The 17690-nt window shown below is 35.9% G+C and overlaps 1 protein-coding gene across 1 annotated transcript in view; it reads right to left on the bottom strand.

Annotated features, from left to right (window-relative positions):
• Positions 1-2192: 2192 nt before the first annotated feature.
• SLC7A2 (solute carrier family 7 member 2) overlaps positions 2193-17690 on the bottom strand; it is a 53509-nt gene continuing 38011 nt past the window's right edge. The window contains exons 6-13 of the mRNA XM_059469896.1: positions 17295-17431; positions 16410-16632; positions 13271-13407; positions 10008-10110; positions 8628-8827; positions 8173-8339; positions 7481-7589; positions 2193-6925 (exon numbers count right to left, since the gene is read on the bottom strand). Coding sequence (XP_059325879.1) covers positions 6747-6925; positions 7481-7589; positions 8173-8339; positions 8628-8827; positions 10008-10110; positions 13271-13407; positions 16410-16632; positions 17295-17431 — 1255 coding nt within the window. The 3' untranslated portion in view covers positions 2193-6746. The remainder of the gene's footprint in view (positions 6926-7480; positions 7590-8172; positions 8340-8627; positions 8828-10007; positions 10111-13270; positions 13408-16409; positions 16633-17294; positions 17432-17690) is intronic.

Genomic DNA, 17690 nt, shown 5'->3' with positions numbered 1-17690 from the left:
CCAGCTGCCCCTCGCCATACGAAGCTCTGCACAGGTCCGGCTGTTTGCGGCTGCCCTGGGGCCCATAGCCGGGCGGGCAGAGCGGAGCACGGGCGGTACCGCAGGTGACCCCGGGGCTGCACTGGGGCACTGAACGGTGCTGGCCTGAGACAGCAAAAACATATTTTTACGTCAGACTGTTGCACTTGTACCAGCCTGCCACACCGAAAGTTACCTCGCTGTGGAAAAGAGAGGCGGTCTCTCTCTAGTCTCAGGTGAAGCACATTGGGAAGGCGCAGGTCTCTCTATGCTGTTAGCAAAGGGATGAAAATGGTAAACTTGATGTCTGCCGTGTGTGTGGTTCTGCTCACAATGAGCTGTAAAAAGCCATTCCTTGGAATTTGAGGGTTTCCTTGGAGGAGAAGGGAGAGGAAAATATGACTGGAGGGGCCACAAAGGCAGATGCAAGGCAAGGTTGGACTTGAATGGGGTGGGGGGAAATAATGACTGTCAGAGATCAAAGGCAAACCCCGTAGTAGACACAACCACAGTCCAAGATGAATAAAAATAAATACAAATTCAAATTGTGTCCCTGACCACAGCTCCAGGGTCACAGCAGATGTTAGAGCAGAGTATTTACAGATTACTTAAAGGTTTACTTCATCTGTATCCACACAAAAAAAAGTTAGAAGGTCCATGCATAATGTTCCCCCACCCTCATAAACAGAAACACATGCAGAGTTTGGAGACTTGCTTGCCGAACCCTGCTCTGATACTTCACCCTGGGGCACCTGGTTAGTATAAGGAAACCAGTAGGGCCCAAGAGTGGAGTAGGTTGATGAAATTTCATGATCACCTTTTCATTCTGCTATCATAAACATGTCATCCATTAGCTGTAACAAATTAAGAAAAAAAAATTGTTGCTACAGTATTTCCCCCTTGAAACAATTAGAATAACAAGTGGGGTTTTTTTTTCCCTGTCATCTGCAAAACTGGTTACAATCCTTATTTGCCTTCCTAAGTGAAATTTCCCTTTTGCTTTCACACACAGGGTAGGTCAATGATCTTATGCTGTCTGAGCAGCAAGTATTAGTGTACTGTGGAAAACATGGTAATAGCACATGGAAATTACACTCAGACTGCATTAAAACATATTTAAACTGGCATATTCTTTTTTCCTATGAAAATGTGTATAATGAAGAAGGTTATTTCATGGATTTTACATGTCCTACTTTACAAAGGGTATGCATGAATTTTCATTTATAGCCATCAGAAAAACGAATGTAAACCATTATGTGAGGACCCTAGTCCTCCACATGAGTAAGCTGATAGATTAAATACATTTTCCAAGTAATACTTTAAATGTGATGAGATGCTTGCAGATGACTTGCCCTCCTTTAAATCAGTGGCCCTATTCCACTGCTTCATGGGACCAAGATTTTCAAGACCAGTCTTAGTACATCCGTATGTACAGTAAGGTGATTATTAATAATTTGAATACTATTATATAATTCTTTATAAAGAATATACCTCAGAAAAAAATACTCTCATAGCCACTTTTAAGTCTGTGAACAAAGATCAGTACTCAAATGTCTTTGAAAACAGTGCCAGATGATAATCTTGCTCTGTCAGTAGGGTTCTGTATCCAGACTATTGTCATCCATTGCTTAGATACATGCTTTTATTCTCTTGCTATACTCACAGTACTATTAAAATTGAGGAAGGTTTTGGGGTTGGTTTGTTTGGGGTCTTTTTGGGTTTTGGAGGGGTTTTTTTAGGATTGGGATTTGGGTGGGGTTGTTGTTAGTGTTGTGTTTAGTTGATTTGGTTTGGGTTTTTTTGACAAATAGGGAACAAGGAAACAACAAGTTATTCATCCAACTTTGTAGTTGGGTGAATACCAGGACAAGGCTTGGTGCTTCAGAAAGTTGAGCATGAAGCTGAGGGCCACTCACCCCCTCTGGAAATCAAACCTAACATCATCTCTGGTTTGGCAGGGTAACACAAAATGCCCAAATCAAAGGCTGTTATTCTCTGTTCCCTCTATGCAGTCCATACAATGTTATCATGTTATTTCTTTTAAATGTACTATGATTTGTGCAATGTCATGACATTAGATATCTGGCATGCTCATGATGTTAAGTTACTATATTATTTTAGTGTTCACTAAAACTATAGTAGTAGTTAAAGATACAGCTGCTGTATGAAGGACATACAAGTGATATTCAACTTTATTTAAAAATATGGAACATATGCAGTATTGTTATCCCACAAAGCATGTTTTACAGTAAATGAGAAGCAGTGTAATTTCCATTAAAATCTGGAACTAAGGTATCTAAAAATGTCACTGGTAACAATTCTGTTGTAAAGTGGGGGGAAAAGCACCATATTCTTAAATACAAGCAAATTTACATTCAGAAAAATTCAAGACTTTTCATTCTGGTAGAGCACTGCAAAGAAATACAAATCTGTGGTTTAAATTGCTTCATAATCATATTATCTACACTTTGAATGCTCAGCAGCATACAATACAGAAATAATGACTGAAATGTACAAACAAACAAAAAGATGGATATGAATGCTAATTTTTTTTAAATGATTCACACATAATTGATTTTAAAGATATGTAACACATATTTCATGCTTTGCTTTCTGGTACCATGAAAGAAAAAAGCTCTCCTAAATATTCAAATCCTCATATTCTGACTCCAACTAAACTTGGTGAAGCTGGAGTTGACCTCATACAAGGCTCATGAAAACATAGAAAAACAACAGAATTTGTCCAACTGACAATAAAAAATATATATATATACACATACAGTTCTTTTTAATGCATGTCTATGCACAGAAATCCTTCAACTCATGTAAGGAGTTTGATTTCTAAGATCAAACAGAAAATAGATCAGCACCGGGTAAAGGCATCATATTTAGTTTTGAAAAGGTTCAACTATTAAAAATGCAGAGGTCCTCAAAACATGCCAGAAAGAAATACTAAAGGTACAGGAAATTAAAAACAAACACAAAGATCCTATACTATATGAAATACCACCTGTTCTTTCTGTAAAATTTGTATTTGCTTAACACTGAGTAACCTCAGTGCCTTCAGTGAACACCCAGCGATTCGTACCGACTTCCCAGCGTTGTCCAGGAAGAATTAGGGCCTAAGAGCATTAAAAAGGTGGTTTCATTTTCTCTTTATGCACTCAAGTAAGGCACACCAGACTTCTTATGAATTAAATTCCTACTGTAAAAAATGTGTCTCAGTGTCAAAGGCCTCATACCCAACTGCACAGTCCCACACAGGTTTCCTGCACTGTCACCCCCTCAGGATGCTAATGGCACATTGATATTGGCACTTATTAAAAATTCTGTACCTTATACACTGTACCTTATATTTCTTAAATATATCTCTTTTTCCATAAATTTTAGGGGAAAGGTGACTAGACTTGTAAATTTATCATGTAATAAAATACAGAATATATATTTAAGCTTTACCAAGCTTTGCCTCTAAATTTATTCTATCATTCTAAGTTTCTGGATGACACAATTCCTGCTTAAGTAGCTCTGTATCACTACAACTGACATTTATTGCTGCTAATTCTCCAACAGCAGGAAATAAAAATGGCTTTAACACTTGGCAACACAAGCACAATATGATAGATTTCAGGAATCTGACCAGCATTTGTTGTGCAGGAAAAAGCGTACCATTAACAGAATATTTTATCCATGATAACAGACAATGAAATCTAGGTTACCTCATAAAAATCCCATTGCAGAATGAGGACTGGAATACCACAGGAAGACCACTTCAGTTAACATGAAATATTCAGAAATGCTTTATAACTTCTTAACATCAGAACAAAAAGATTTATTTCTTCTCTGTTAAATATGCTTTGGATTACTTTTTTAAAGCCAACTAGGGAAGAATAATTTATCTAATGGCATATCCTGAATGTACCAAAAAAAAAGCTTAGATGAACTTTTTTTCTACAAAGGAAATAAAAACCCAATAAGCTACCTTCAAAAGTAGATATTTTGTATAATATGTACTGTTATTACTTGCACAGAACAATTTACAATACCAACAACTGTGTTAAAAATAACAATTACTTAATTGCAATGGACTTGTGCTTTCAGCTGATCTTTCAGCAAGTGCAGAGATACAGCAAATGTGAGAAAGGATCAGGATCTCTTGCATCCATCACTTCTGTGTAGGACTAGCATGGCACGTCCTTTGCTTCTGCAGAGTCCTGCTAAAGCATCTGGAATTTTAAGACTGCATATACAAATGTACATCAAATTGACCATAAATATCTTACCTCTGGCTTGCCTATTTTCACTCAGCCACTGACTCAAAATTACTATACACATATAAATAAGCTTTGTGCAGTTGAAGCAACTAAGAGTACCCAGTGCCTTTCCTTTAATTTCATTTTGTATCTCATTAGTTATGTGGATAGCTCTGGTGCTGCAGCTCCTCCCATCTGTCTTAGCAACACTTGTACAGGCACATCCTATTATTTTAAAATAATTAATTTTGCTAACAAGTGGAGAGAAATATTCATACAAGTGAAAGAGGAATTTGTCAATACACAAAGTGCTAACACATCCATCAGGTAAATAAGCTAGAAAATTTACTTCCCTTAGTTCTCTCCAGAGGCCTTAGCTAGCACTTGCTTTAGTCAGAAGCTAATTGTATGGGCAGCATCCTTGAAAAGAAAAGTCAAGTGCAATACAGAAATTATTTTAACCAGTACATCAAATTTGCTATGGGCTAATTTCAGACATGCAAATGCATGGACAGGTGTGCACATATACATTCTGTAGGATGTCCTTGGGAGGGAATGGAGTCTTCCTTGCACAGCACAGAACAGCAGCAGTTTGTGCCTTGGGAGCCTGGCTGGCCTGCTCTGTGGCATCAACAACCACAGCAAAAAGTAAGTCTGTGCTTCCCACATGCTGAGATGTGGAAGGAATTTTAAGAGTTCTGTTTCACTGTAGGCTTGTAAAGAGATCACGCAAAATCTTCACATGGGCATGGCTGACTTGCTCCCACGGCAATGGTTTTCTTTGAAGCTGAGGATTTAAGACTACTGGGAAAGAAGTCATTTTCAGATTAAAAAGAGCAACTTATTGCTCTGAAAAAGGAGAGCGACAGAAGCAGCCTAACTAGTTTGGTTTTTTTTTCCTTTCTTTCTTTCTTTCCTTTTTTCATAAAATTCCAGCTCTTATAAAAAGTAAGGTGCTCTTCACTGTCAACCAACATAGCTCTCATGGCATCAAAAGTTCTTATACCTAACAATGGAGATTAATACCAATGGTTGGTACCAGCAACAGATTGCAACTCTCCATGACAAAGTCCCAGACAGTTCTTACTTTAGGGAAGGACTTTTTGTCAATATATTCTTGCAAAATTACTTCATATTGTGGAATCCTTCATGGGACTTGAACCGACTCCTTGCTGAGAAAAAGTGTTAAAATATCTGTGTGCCTTTGACAGATAACATGACTTATGTTGAAAGAAGAACATTTTCTGGTTTTAGCAGCATTAAAATAATTGTTTACCCAGCGCTGCCACACCAGTTTGGTTCTTTACATAAATTAGCATTTAGACATCGTACCCACATGAATGGATTTGTGGATGTAGGCTTGGCTCACAAGAAGTCCTATGCTAACATAAATTTTAGGACTTAATGAAGCAATTAAATACTGTTTTGATAAGGTTTTTTTTCCAAAATCCAGACCTCTGGTTTTTTTAGCCTTCCCTACCATCTGAAAAGAAAACTGGGATTTTGTGCATTGATTTTGTTTTAGGAGAAGCGATGTGTAACACTAATCTAGCAATATCAATTCTGGGACATGTATTAAAGAGAAAATATAGGGGGAGAAGTGAGTAGTAAGGAGGAAAACTGCTGAAGGTAAGTACCAGATTATGTAAATACCAGATTAAGTACCAGTCGGATGAAATTCTGGCCCTTCTGAAGTCAAAAGCATAAAATTTGCTAAATCACATCTGACTGTCACTGTCAATACTGTAACCAACAGATTACTTCCCTGATGATTTTGCAGAAAACAAAAGAGCTTCTGTTGTGAGAAGCATCCTTCAAAGAAAAGGCATGCACTTAAGTAGAAATCTTGAATGCTACTTAGAGGGACTAAAAACCTCTTAAGTATCTTCACTGCTTAAGTTCTCCATGACCACAGATTAATAGTCATGATTAGCAAAGATAAGCAATTACTTTTTTAAACATAAATAAACGCTCCTCTAATTTTTACCAAGTATCTAATCCATACAACTACCATTCATTTTGCAAATACTTTCCAGGCCTGTAAGAATGAAATTTATCTCCCATGAGTTACTTCAACAGAAAGAAGACAATTTAGATTGTTACCAAAACACATAACAAAGATAAGGAAAAGGTATGAAAGGCACTTATGTTCACAGTAGATTGTCAAATACTCAGAACTTCTTGCAGACAGTTCTAAAAGTCTTCATATCTGATGACTGCCAGTGATTTTGGATGACACTTCAAACAATGTCTCCAAATTTTTGCTTGCTAAAGGGTACTTTTAAAAAAAATTTAAATAATTATCTCCATGCTGTCAGTTCTGAAATGATGAAGATGGATTAGCAGCTTGTCCAAAATATCAGTTAGGCCTTGTAGTAAACACTTTCAAGAGGCACATGTTGGCAGAAAGCTTCTGAAATTTCAGTCTGCAAGTAAAATACCAATTGAAGGTTTAAAAGATTTGTGTGTTTGCAGAGTTTAACATTCACTTGTCCTTTCAGGTGGAAGAAATTGATCCCTTTCATTTGCATTTTCAGGGTCATCCACTGGGTTCTTTTCTTGCATCCCGCTATTTTCTGAACAAGAATCATCATCTCCATTGCCATGATGACCTTCAACACTGTGTCTGATGCCATAAGCAAAGTAAATGAGGAAGCCTTCCAAAAGGAAAAAAAAAAAAATTCATGGGGTTTTCAGGCAAGTACTGCATTAAAAAGTACATATTTTTCTCTGGCTGAACAGATTTTTGCTAAAGACTGTTCTTCAGATATCTGAATCAGAGCTCATGTTTCAAGTCTTCCCTGTTTCTACAGGAAACTCCAGTGCATCGTTTTTGCATAATTAAATGCTCTAATAAGTTATGGAAAGTATTATCTGTAATTCATGTCTAGATGGAATTAATACCATTTTCTAGATCTAAAAGAGGACAGACTGATATACTGGGAAGAAACCTGTTATAAGCAGGTTTCTACATAATTTTGGCTATACTTACTAGGCTTATTGGAAATCTTCCTATTACCTAAAGACTATATTTGTAATTTTGACTGCATATAGATACTTCTGAAGCATGCTCTTCCTTTTTATCAGAAATATTAGCTGATTTTTATTAAATCACAGAGATTTTTTTCAAATATTTGAAGGAAAAGAATGTTTTAGGATGGGAATCATGAGCTATAGTGTATGAAGTGACTGAAATGAACAGAAGTACATACCAAGTAACATCCAGAAGCTAAATCTCATCCAAGTCTCTCCACTTAATTGTACCATCAAGTAAATATTTACCAGTATACTGAATGATGGCAAAAATGGCAATAGTGGAACCTAAAAGGAAATATTTAATATGTTTCTATTAAACATAATTTTTTTGCATGTCACATTTCAGGTATGTAACTCAAACTAGAGGTACAGTGTAATCAGTAATAAAGAATTGAAACTTTTTTTGGTGTTGTAAGGTAGTGAAATTTTTACTGTGTTTAACCAACAGTCTCTATAGATCTTAAACTTTTAAAATACATTATGTTTAATATATATTCTCTAAGGCTATAAAAAACTTTCCAGTTTGTGTGGAACATATACTAGTGAATTTCTGTACTTACAGCTGAAAAATAGTATATCTATCTCTCTTATTCTGAAATGCTCCCCCACCTCCACCAGATTCCTTGACCTTCATCACTACACTTCATGATTTCCATTAAATAACTGATCTTAGAACATAAGTGAAAGTGCAAAATGAAAGGATTTATACTGTGTATGGAGTCCAAAGGATTGTAGATTACACAGACAAGTGATTGTACACTCATCAACTTCTGATGAAGTTGTTTTCCAGCTTTAAGTTCTCTCTCCCACTCCTTAGAATCCATCCAAAGCTGTCATCAGAGAATAACATAGAGAATAAGTTATTCACCATAAAGGCTACTTTCTGCTGGTTCTGAGGCTGCCTTTGGATGAGGAGAATGGTAACTATGAAGGATATCACCAATAAAGCAAGAAGGCCAATACTCCAGGGCTCCAAGTTAGCAATGAAATGAATCCCGTATGTAATGAGGACACTGAAGCCACAAATCAAGCAAGCTGTATGAAAAACAAAATTACAGAAATAGGTCACTTAATCTCAGTGTTGAAGAGGAAGTGACTTTTAAGTAGAGTGATAGCAGAGCTTCAACATGAACTGTTGTTATGAATATGTTTAATTAAATGAAAATGACCACAGATTAGATTGATTCATGAATGATAAAAGCATAGAATGACACATGTATGACTGAAAGAGGGAATGTTATCAGTGGACTTTTAATTCTGACTTTAATAAAATCCCACTGCAAATGTTAATGCATACATGAGTTTGGACAGCCAAATACTTACCTAAGAGGCTCACTAAGTAGTTAACTATAGTTGCAGTCCGCTCAGTTGGTAAACTGGATGGATTAATCAAAGCCTGAAGACGGAAGTGATTTTCCTCTATCATGTTTATCTGTGACTCACTTACTGCAGATGCTCTTTCAGCTGCAGCCAAAGCTGCCTTTTCTGGAGAGTATTTTGGTTCCTCATAGGTGGGTTGGTACCTATGCATAAAACAGAGTAATAACCATAAAGCACACTTCTAAATTTGAAGCAATATGAATCTAGGAAAGTTCTGAAGCACTAAATTATTTTCAGCAGACCTTTGGAATTTCCCAAGTTATAACTGCATTGCAACAGCATTACTAGTCAGTGTCATATATAAAAATACTATGGCAATTCACTTTTTGGATTGGTTTGTTTGGAGATTGGGGGTTTTTTTTTTGCAGTTTTTTAAGCTACCTGAATGTACCAATAGCTCAGATAAATGAACAGTCCCATACAGAAAGAAACGACAGGGTCTGGTAGTCAACAGCAAGGAAAGAGTAAGGGATCTTGTTTCTGACTTGCTTTCCATACTCTAAGAGGCTTCTAACTGGCACTAACTGAAAACTGGCATCTGCTTTGTTAGCTTTTAAATGTATTTTAAAAAAATACTTACCATGAGCTCTTTTTAAATAGAATAGGCTTCTCTTTTAAAGTGTAAATTATTGCACAATGAATTTGAGCTGAATTTAAGCTGTTATACTTTTCAAAGTTAATTATTTAGACTTAAGTAATAAAGGCTGACTTCTTAAAATCAGAAGAGCAATACATAATAAAGTGATCTGTAGTTAGGAATATATAATTCTGTAGCTTTACAAATATGACAAATACCAGAGTTTTTCTGAGAAAAAATTATCATCTCACATATAATTGCACTCTCTTCTAGGGCCACCACATCTTAAAACACTTGTCTGGTCATATATTTCTGATTAGGATAATACAAAGCAACTATTAGAGCTTGTACATCCTGCGAACCACCTGGAACGTCAACCCCTTTCACATATGGTCTCCAAAATGCAATATGCCTGATGTACAGTGTAGATTGCATTCATATACAAGTATCAGTCACTGTACTCAGGCTTATATTTAGTACCTTTGGGGCTAATGTTTGGACCAGTACTATTTCTGGAAAATAAAAGGTGTCTTGATTTCACCAGAAGCTTTAACCCGACTCACTGCTATACTTATGTAATATACCATTGTTTACTTAGAGGAGTCACTGCTTATTAGAAACCATTTATATGCTTACAGCTACTGGCTATCTAACAAAAAACATGTCTTGTAAATACGACTTCTATTTTTTTATTGACAAACCCAAAAAACCCCCACAGTAGAATACAAAGGATATTTTTAGCTCACCTAAGAATGAGGACACAGGTTGCCACAAGTGAATAAGCAAGAAGTGTGCCAATAGACATCATGTCCACTAAAGCCTTTAGGTCAAATAGAAATGCCATTACAGCTAAAAAGAAAAGAAATGGAAAAAAATTCCAGGAGACTGACATAGAATTGTAGCATCATCTACACTGGGAAAGAAATTTAAGATCATCAAGTCTAAGCATAAGTGCCAAGATTAATATTAAAAATATATTAAGCTAAGATTTTAAAATCTGTCTGCAACCTAACTTATTGTTTTACTGACAGCAATATGAGTGAAATCATGATAATCCTTAAAACCACATCTTTTAAGCTACTGGTATCATTTCAAACCTGATTCCCTACAGCTGGGAATCTCATTCATATAGACAGGCCCTGATGAGTCCTACAGTCATGCTGCATAGTCAAATGCTTATGTCAGACTTATTTGGATGTAAGTATTTGCACACATATTGTTGAATTTGGGCCATATTAAAAATACATTTTTCCAGAATGAAGTTCAGATCCTGCAGTAGAATCTCACCAAAGCTGAAAGGATGGATCCCACTGCCAAACTGAGGAAAAATCACTGAGATGTAAAATTTCTGCTGAGCTGGTAAAGAGCTCTGTGTGAAGAGGACTTTCAGGAGTTGTCTCAAATAAAATAGTTTTGTGGGGGTTTTTTGAATGGTTATCCTACTAAAAATAGTTTTCACTTCACCTTCAGGAACGACCAGTAACATCTCTCAGGAATTAATACTGTTATGACCACTGAATTCAGAGGCAGAAACTTCCATGGCAGTGGAAGTTATTCTAGAAATTCTATTCTAAAAGCTAATGCCATATTGATTTGGAGATTCTGGAATATTGTTTTTGTCCATGCTGTTGCACACAGAAGCACATTATTTATAAAGAAATTAGGAGAAGCTATCAGTAAATGAAAGGCTAATTCCAATTGATTTGAAATACATGTGTTCAAAGAGCCTCTTAAAGTATTTGTATTTTATTAATATTTTTGAGATGCAGATTTTTTGAATCATCAGTAATCTCAACATCAACAGAAACTATTGAATGTAGTCTTTATACACTGTATGTATATGCACACCCAAATTATTCTATATTCAAAATATTTGTATTTAATATTTATGGTATGCATTTGTTAATGTATTTGTAGACAACTGCATGAGTGCACAAACACATGGACACATACTCCCATTATTTATCCTAAAGGAGGAAGCAAAATGTGATTTTCTGAAAACAAGACTGCTGGATTTCATAACTTTTATATAATCTGGGAGTCCCTTTTTCCAATTGAGACCATTCTTATTTCTTTAATGAGAGTGGATGTTCCTAAATCCAAAAAGTAATTTGCAGTGTAGATTTTTGAATACCTCTAAGCTTTTCATGCTCTAAAGAGCAAAGCTGAGGAAGAACAGAACCTACTAAAACCTCATGAACAGTAGCTATATTTAATTTTTAATCCCAGCTTCAAAAGGCTGCTCTGTAGCCTAGATGTTCTTTAACTTTAGAAACAAGGTGAAAAATGCCTGCAAGTTTCTTCTTAGTAATTCTTCTATACCAAGAGAAAAAAAGGCAGAGTATCTCTTTTCCACCTCTCTTAGTTCTACTCCAAGAGACAACAGTAGGTACACTAATGGTGAAACTGGACTGACACCAAAACATTTTGCCATGTGCAGAGGTCTGCCATGGTGATTACCACCTGTAAAAAGGTCAGTCATGTAGTAACACGTGACAGCTGCCTCAGCTGTAGTCTTGACTTGATAACTTTAATTAGGCACCTCATCTTAACATTTCTTACAGCTGTAAAATTATTCATGCTACAAATGCATAGCAAAGTCAGATAACATAAGCAGTCACATACATCCACAACTATTCTGTCAAAACTATTTATGACCACAAATTACCAAATACAGATTAAAAAAAAATAGAAGAAGAAATGCTGCTCCAGCAGTAGAGAAAGTTGTTTTTCCAGTGAGCTGCTGATGCACCAAATTCCTAAAGAATTTGGTCTAGAAGTCCAATGTGAGCTGCTGCAGAGCTACAGGCAGGGCAGTGTAACTATACCAATCACTACCAGCCGGGTAATAGACTATTCTTTCTTCTCATCATTCCTGTAATTTCACATAAAGATCTTGATTTCATCCCACAAAGGTGCACTTTCAAATTCTTATAGGAGAATATGTCAATAAGATAAATTCAAATAAAATAAAGTTGAAATAATAAAAGTAATGCTATGCCATCTATTTGTACTCTGACCAAAGAAAGGGACCTGATAATAATGCTTCATGTGGGAACTATCTGGACAATGACTGTGCCTTTCTGCATTATTGTCAAGTATGCAGTTTGAACAGTTCCAGTCTTGTGGCATCTGAGGATGACTCTGACTATAAATAAAAATATTTTTGTCTCATTCCTGAACTTCTTATTTAAGATAAATTTTAGCCAAAGTTGTAAAAGTTCTAAAAGTATGTATCTGATATTTGAATTACTTAAAAAACTTATTTATTTTCCTTTGAGCTAAATACTTCTAAAGCTTCCAGTTTTCCCGGGTGATTAGACATCCCACTAAAATGATGATGAAATTTGGGCAAAGCTATATGTACCTCTGCAAGAAGTATGAATCTAAGTGAAAGAGTTGTATGTTAAGAATTTATCTTAGGAGTTGGCAATGGCTCCCAAAATACTGTTTTGGTAAAATATATGTAGGCACATATGTGTATACATATATGTGCAGACACATAAGCTCCCAACACACACATGCCTCTCAACCACAACCTGGTAAGCCTATACAATAATTTTCTTTGGAAGACAATTGAAAAAATCCTTGTAGTTGACAAAAAAGTTGATCCTGCTGCAAATGCAATTTTTTTCTTATACCTCATTTGAGAAAAAAGTGAGTTATTTTCCCCCCACTACAGATAGGATAAATATATTAGGTCTACATCAGACAAGGAAGCCCCGTCAGTAGAGCATCAGCCTAAGGGACTCAGATTAAGTAACAAGCTTATTCACCATATGGGGGTTAATATTAAAAAAAAAATTGAATTCTGTGGCATTAAGGCCATCACCACCACCATGATTGGCTTGATCTGGAGTTCTTACACCCGTTGATTACTCAGTAATTTTTTCCCATTGTACATGCAAGGGAAGTTAACAAGTAGCCCTTTTCAAAAATATGAAGTACCATGCACGTGCATAGAGGGTTTAAATCTCAGTTTGAAGTAAAACGGCCTTTGAGAGCTTACCAGAGATGACCCCTGCTGTCAAGGTGGCAGAAACTGGTGCCTGCCTCTTATTCACTTTGGCAAGAAAACTAAAGAGTAAACCATCACGTGCCATGGCAAACAGAATTCGGGGCAAAGGGAACATAGAGCCGAGAAGACTAGAACAGAAAAATGTATAGTTCAAGTACAGGTTATTCAAAGCACAATGCTTTCCTGGTAAACTCAACTACACAAAAAGAAAGTTTGGAGGAGTTAATGGGTTTAGGTATAGTTTTGCTTAGGCTCTGTGTTGCTGCTCTTAGGATTTAGTTTGGTCGACTGATGTTCTTGGTTTTGGGTTACTGTTTATTTTGACCCTAGGCTTTGAAAGCACTTGAATAAACCAACAAGTGAAAATCTGAGGCAGAAAAAATTTTACTGGTAGACTACTTTACCTAGCAACAAGCAGATTTGATCATTTCAGTCCAAAGCAAGTCAAAGCTGCACAACAGTGGTTTATTTCCATATATTCAATGTGTTTAGCAGTGCACCTTTCTTTACAAGGATCAGCTCTTAGTCTCACCTGCTACTGCACCAGACGATAGAGTAGCAACTAGTGGGGTCTTCGTTTTGGAATTGATTTGAGCTAGACATTTGAAAAGCAACCCATCCTTCGCCATAGCATAGATTACACGTGGTATTGGGAAAATGGATCCAAGAAGACTGAGTAAAAAGCAAACACATGCAACATGGCAAACACAATTCATGCAGAGTTGTATTCATGGATAAGATAAAAAAATGTTAATTAATGGCATGTATAGAAACAAAATGTATGGTTGTAAGACAAAACCAGAAAGCCCCATAGCCCAAGGTATTACAGATCAGACACAAATAGGTTTTTTTAACTGCAAAGTTGATTTATTATAATATTAATTTAGGTAATAAAATTGCTTCATCAGACAGAATCCAGATTAGCAAGATAACTCTCTTCCCATCACCATAGTTCTGGGGTATTAATGGACCAGGAACATGTTCCAGATCACATTAACTATGCAATTAAGCTTGGGTATTCCTGGAGAAAGTCTGTCAGTCAGCAGCAGCAAAAAAATAAGCATAAGCAGCATCCCTTACACTCTATATTTCCACGTAAGCCTGCTGATTAAAGTAATTCAAAGTGAGCACCATACAAGAGTACTTGGGCAGATTAATTCATTCGATTAAAGCACCTCTAGGCAAGCTGCATTAAGACTTTCTTTTGGAAGAAGTAAAGCTAATTAATTTAGATGTTATTAGAACACATAAAGCTTTTAAACTATTGATAACTTGAAGCTCTTAAACATACTTCTTAAATTAGGTGGTTTCTTTCCCTCAAAGAGAAATACTTTTAATTAAGAAAAAAAGAGGCAAAATCATAGCCAGTATAACCTCTGCAGGAAGCACACAAGTTTTTGACCAGGTGAAGGGTTTGCTTTCTTACTTTAGAGAAGCAACTATATCACTTAAAGAAGGCACAGCTCTTACATGCCACAGGTGCTAGGTACATCCAGTAATCCTTGTGGGACATAAGTATTAAGGGTGGACAGGAGAGAAGTTTTATTGCAAATGAACTGATTTTGATGTATAACTGTACCTTCCACAAAAAAGGTACATTCCAAAAAATTCCAGAAGTTTTTTGTTGTTTCAGCTTTGTAAGGTTCATTTATCCTACCCTTCTTTATGTACATTTGCATACATAATGGCAGTATTAACAAACATCTTTACCTGGCAAACAAGTTCATGACATAGCACAGTAACAGGAAAACAAAAGTAATTCATCCCAATGTCTTTTCTTCATTGTACCCCTAAACTGAGGAGCATGAAATACAGTTTCTTTTGTTTTGTTCTAGACTAACATCAGTCAACAGATTGAAAGATTAATCTCTCCACAGGAGTACATATAATTCTTCAGAATACATTGGAAAAAGAGACAGTTCAAATTTCTAAAAATTTCTTACCATCTCAGTTCACTTTGTTTTCCAGTATTAATTTCTTTATTCTGTTTTTTTGTATATAACTTCTACTATTTATCAATGTAAAGAAAAAAAAAATCAATGAAACCCTCCAACCTGAGGGGACCATGACAAATATATAGAAAATAACAAAAATAATCCCAGGATGAACTGTGTAACTGTGACATTCCTCAGTCAGTCCTACATTTCTTTTAGTGTCCTTCTGGAACTACTTCATATTTCTTATTCTCTCCTGCATCTAAATGTTCCTTTTCCTTAAACCAATGCCCACAGTTGACAAACTCATATTCAGGCTAATGCCTGCAGGATTATGTTGGAGTGCTTTTACGGTTGGTGCTTCCACAGGAAACTTGTTTTCCTTCGTGGAAAGGCAGCCAGTGCTCTTACCATTGAAGGTCATGGAAATTACTCCTTTCCTACATAAATTCAGGTAAAAGATTGGCATCAGCATTTTTCTATCCCTAAATTCAAGTATCAAGCAATTTTCTATTTTATTAAAGTGTTTGTATCATATTAAAATTGGGGTGTAATATATTTGAACACATACTAATATATATTGTGCCTTCCCTGATATGTTTAATCAAAATAATATGTTAAGGTACATTCACAATTTCACAAAGGGGATTAAATTATAATATTTTCACAGCTATAGTCTACATCTCAAATACCCACACAGAAACCACAGGAAGGGATGATGTCAGAAGACAGACTGGCTGTTGGAGGAAAACAGAGACAGGCAATGAAGATGAGGAGTGGAGCTAGTTAATCATGTCTTCAATTTTGCCTGCAAATACACAGAGCCCATAAAGTTGCTGAGTCACTGGGAATGGACAGCAAAAAAAGGAAAAATGGGGGAGATTTACTTTGTCAGTTAATAAAGATAACTTGCAGGTCATATGTTTGAAAATACTTATACATTAAAAAAAAAAGAGGTGTAATAAGCTTCTACCAAAGAGGTAGAGTTCAATAACAGTACAGTTTAGAAAAAAAGGAGCCCAAATTAACACAGCTACTGTCAACTAGACCTGCTTAAGTTTAATATTTGCTTATAATACTTATTGTTAATTCTTTGCATGGACTGAGCCTTCAAAGTGAACACACGAACATACATACAAATGTAACATACTATTAATCAACTTTTCCCAACAGAATTACTATTTCAATGTCTTTACCTTGTAGACAAAGCACAGAGGGATCCCACTGCTACAACGTATTTAGCAGGACCCCATCCAACATATTCAAATGCTACTGGCAGAGGACTTTTCTCATCTAGGAGATAGTATGGCATCATAAGTGTCAGTGCAGCTGAAACCAAGCAATAGGCCATGAAGCAGACGAGAAGGGACACCACAATTCCTATGGGTATGGCTTTCTGAGGATTCCTGACCTCTTCTCCTGAAAAAAGGAAAAGAAAATGCCCCACCAAAAATTTGTATTATTTTTCCCCTTCAGCTTTTAGAGACAACATCAAAGACAAATCACTTGTTAATCTAAGTCATGGGAATCAGATCTGTAATAGAAGTTTTAAAAACCTGAGTAAAATAAACTGAGACATACAGAACAGAACTCAGTGTTTTGTTGTCAGAAATAGCGTTAAAATAGTGGTAAATTAAAGGCCATAAAATACATTTTATATGCAGAGTATTCCAAGCCCATAATTTTTAGTTATTTACCTACACTTTCAATGTACTCAATATACTCATTCCCTATCATGCATTGGGAAAGACACCTTTCTTTTATCAGAGAACTGTAAAAGTGAGCAGGTGATTAACATTATTTGAGCAGAAAAATATACTAAGCACTTTTCAGACTTAGAAAGCAGCAATCATTTCTTTAGAACAGGAATGAAATAAAATGAAGCTCCTCCTTCTTACCAGAAAGACAGCCACGTTCAGGAAAGAACTTAGACTCAATCTACATTGACTGAAAGAGCTTTGGAAGAAAGTAAAGTAAGAAGAGTAGACTGAGTATTATATTTTTTGTGGTTCTTTGGTTGGTTTTTTTTGCAAAAATATCCCCACGTTAAACATATATACACACACATATAAATACTATACCAGTTGTTGCAATGCAGTCAAATCCAACAAAAGCATAAAAACAGGTTGCAGCACCAGCCAATGTTCCCGTGAAACCATAAGGCATAAAGCCACCACTCCCATATATACTTGTCACATTTTCATAGGATGAGCGGTTCCTATAAAGGACAAAAATACAGCAGAAAGATAATTTTTCCCCCCCTCATTATTGGTAGGATAAATACATGCACCCTCCTACCCTAGAACTCTAAAAAAAAAGTTTAAATGTTCTCATCATAACAGAGGTCTGCTTTACAAAACTGCATGAGATAACATTTTTATGTCCAAGCTTGTAAGAAAGAGAAGAATAACAGCAAGAGGAAAAATGTCTGAATCAAGTAACTATCATCTTACTTACTTGAAGTTTGTGATAAAACA

The sequence above is a fragment of the Ammospiza nelsoni genome, chromosome 4, assembly GCF_027579445.1.
Source record: "Ammospiza nelsoni isolate bAmmNel1 chromosome 4, bAmmNel1.pri, whole genome shotgun sequence".
Classification (NCBI taxonomy): Eukaryota; Metazoa; Chordata; class Aves; order Passeriformes; family Passerellidae; genus Ammospiza; species Ammospiza nelsoni.
Note: the sequence above shows the minus strand (reverse complement) of the source record. Positions and strands in the feature narration are given on the sequence as shown.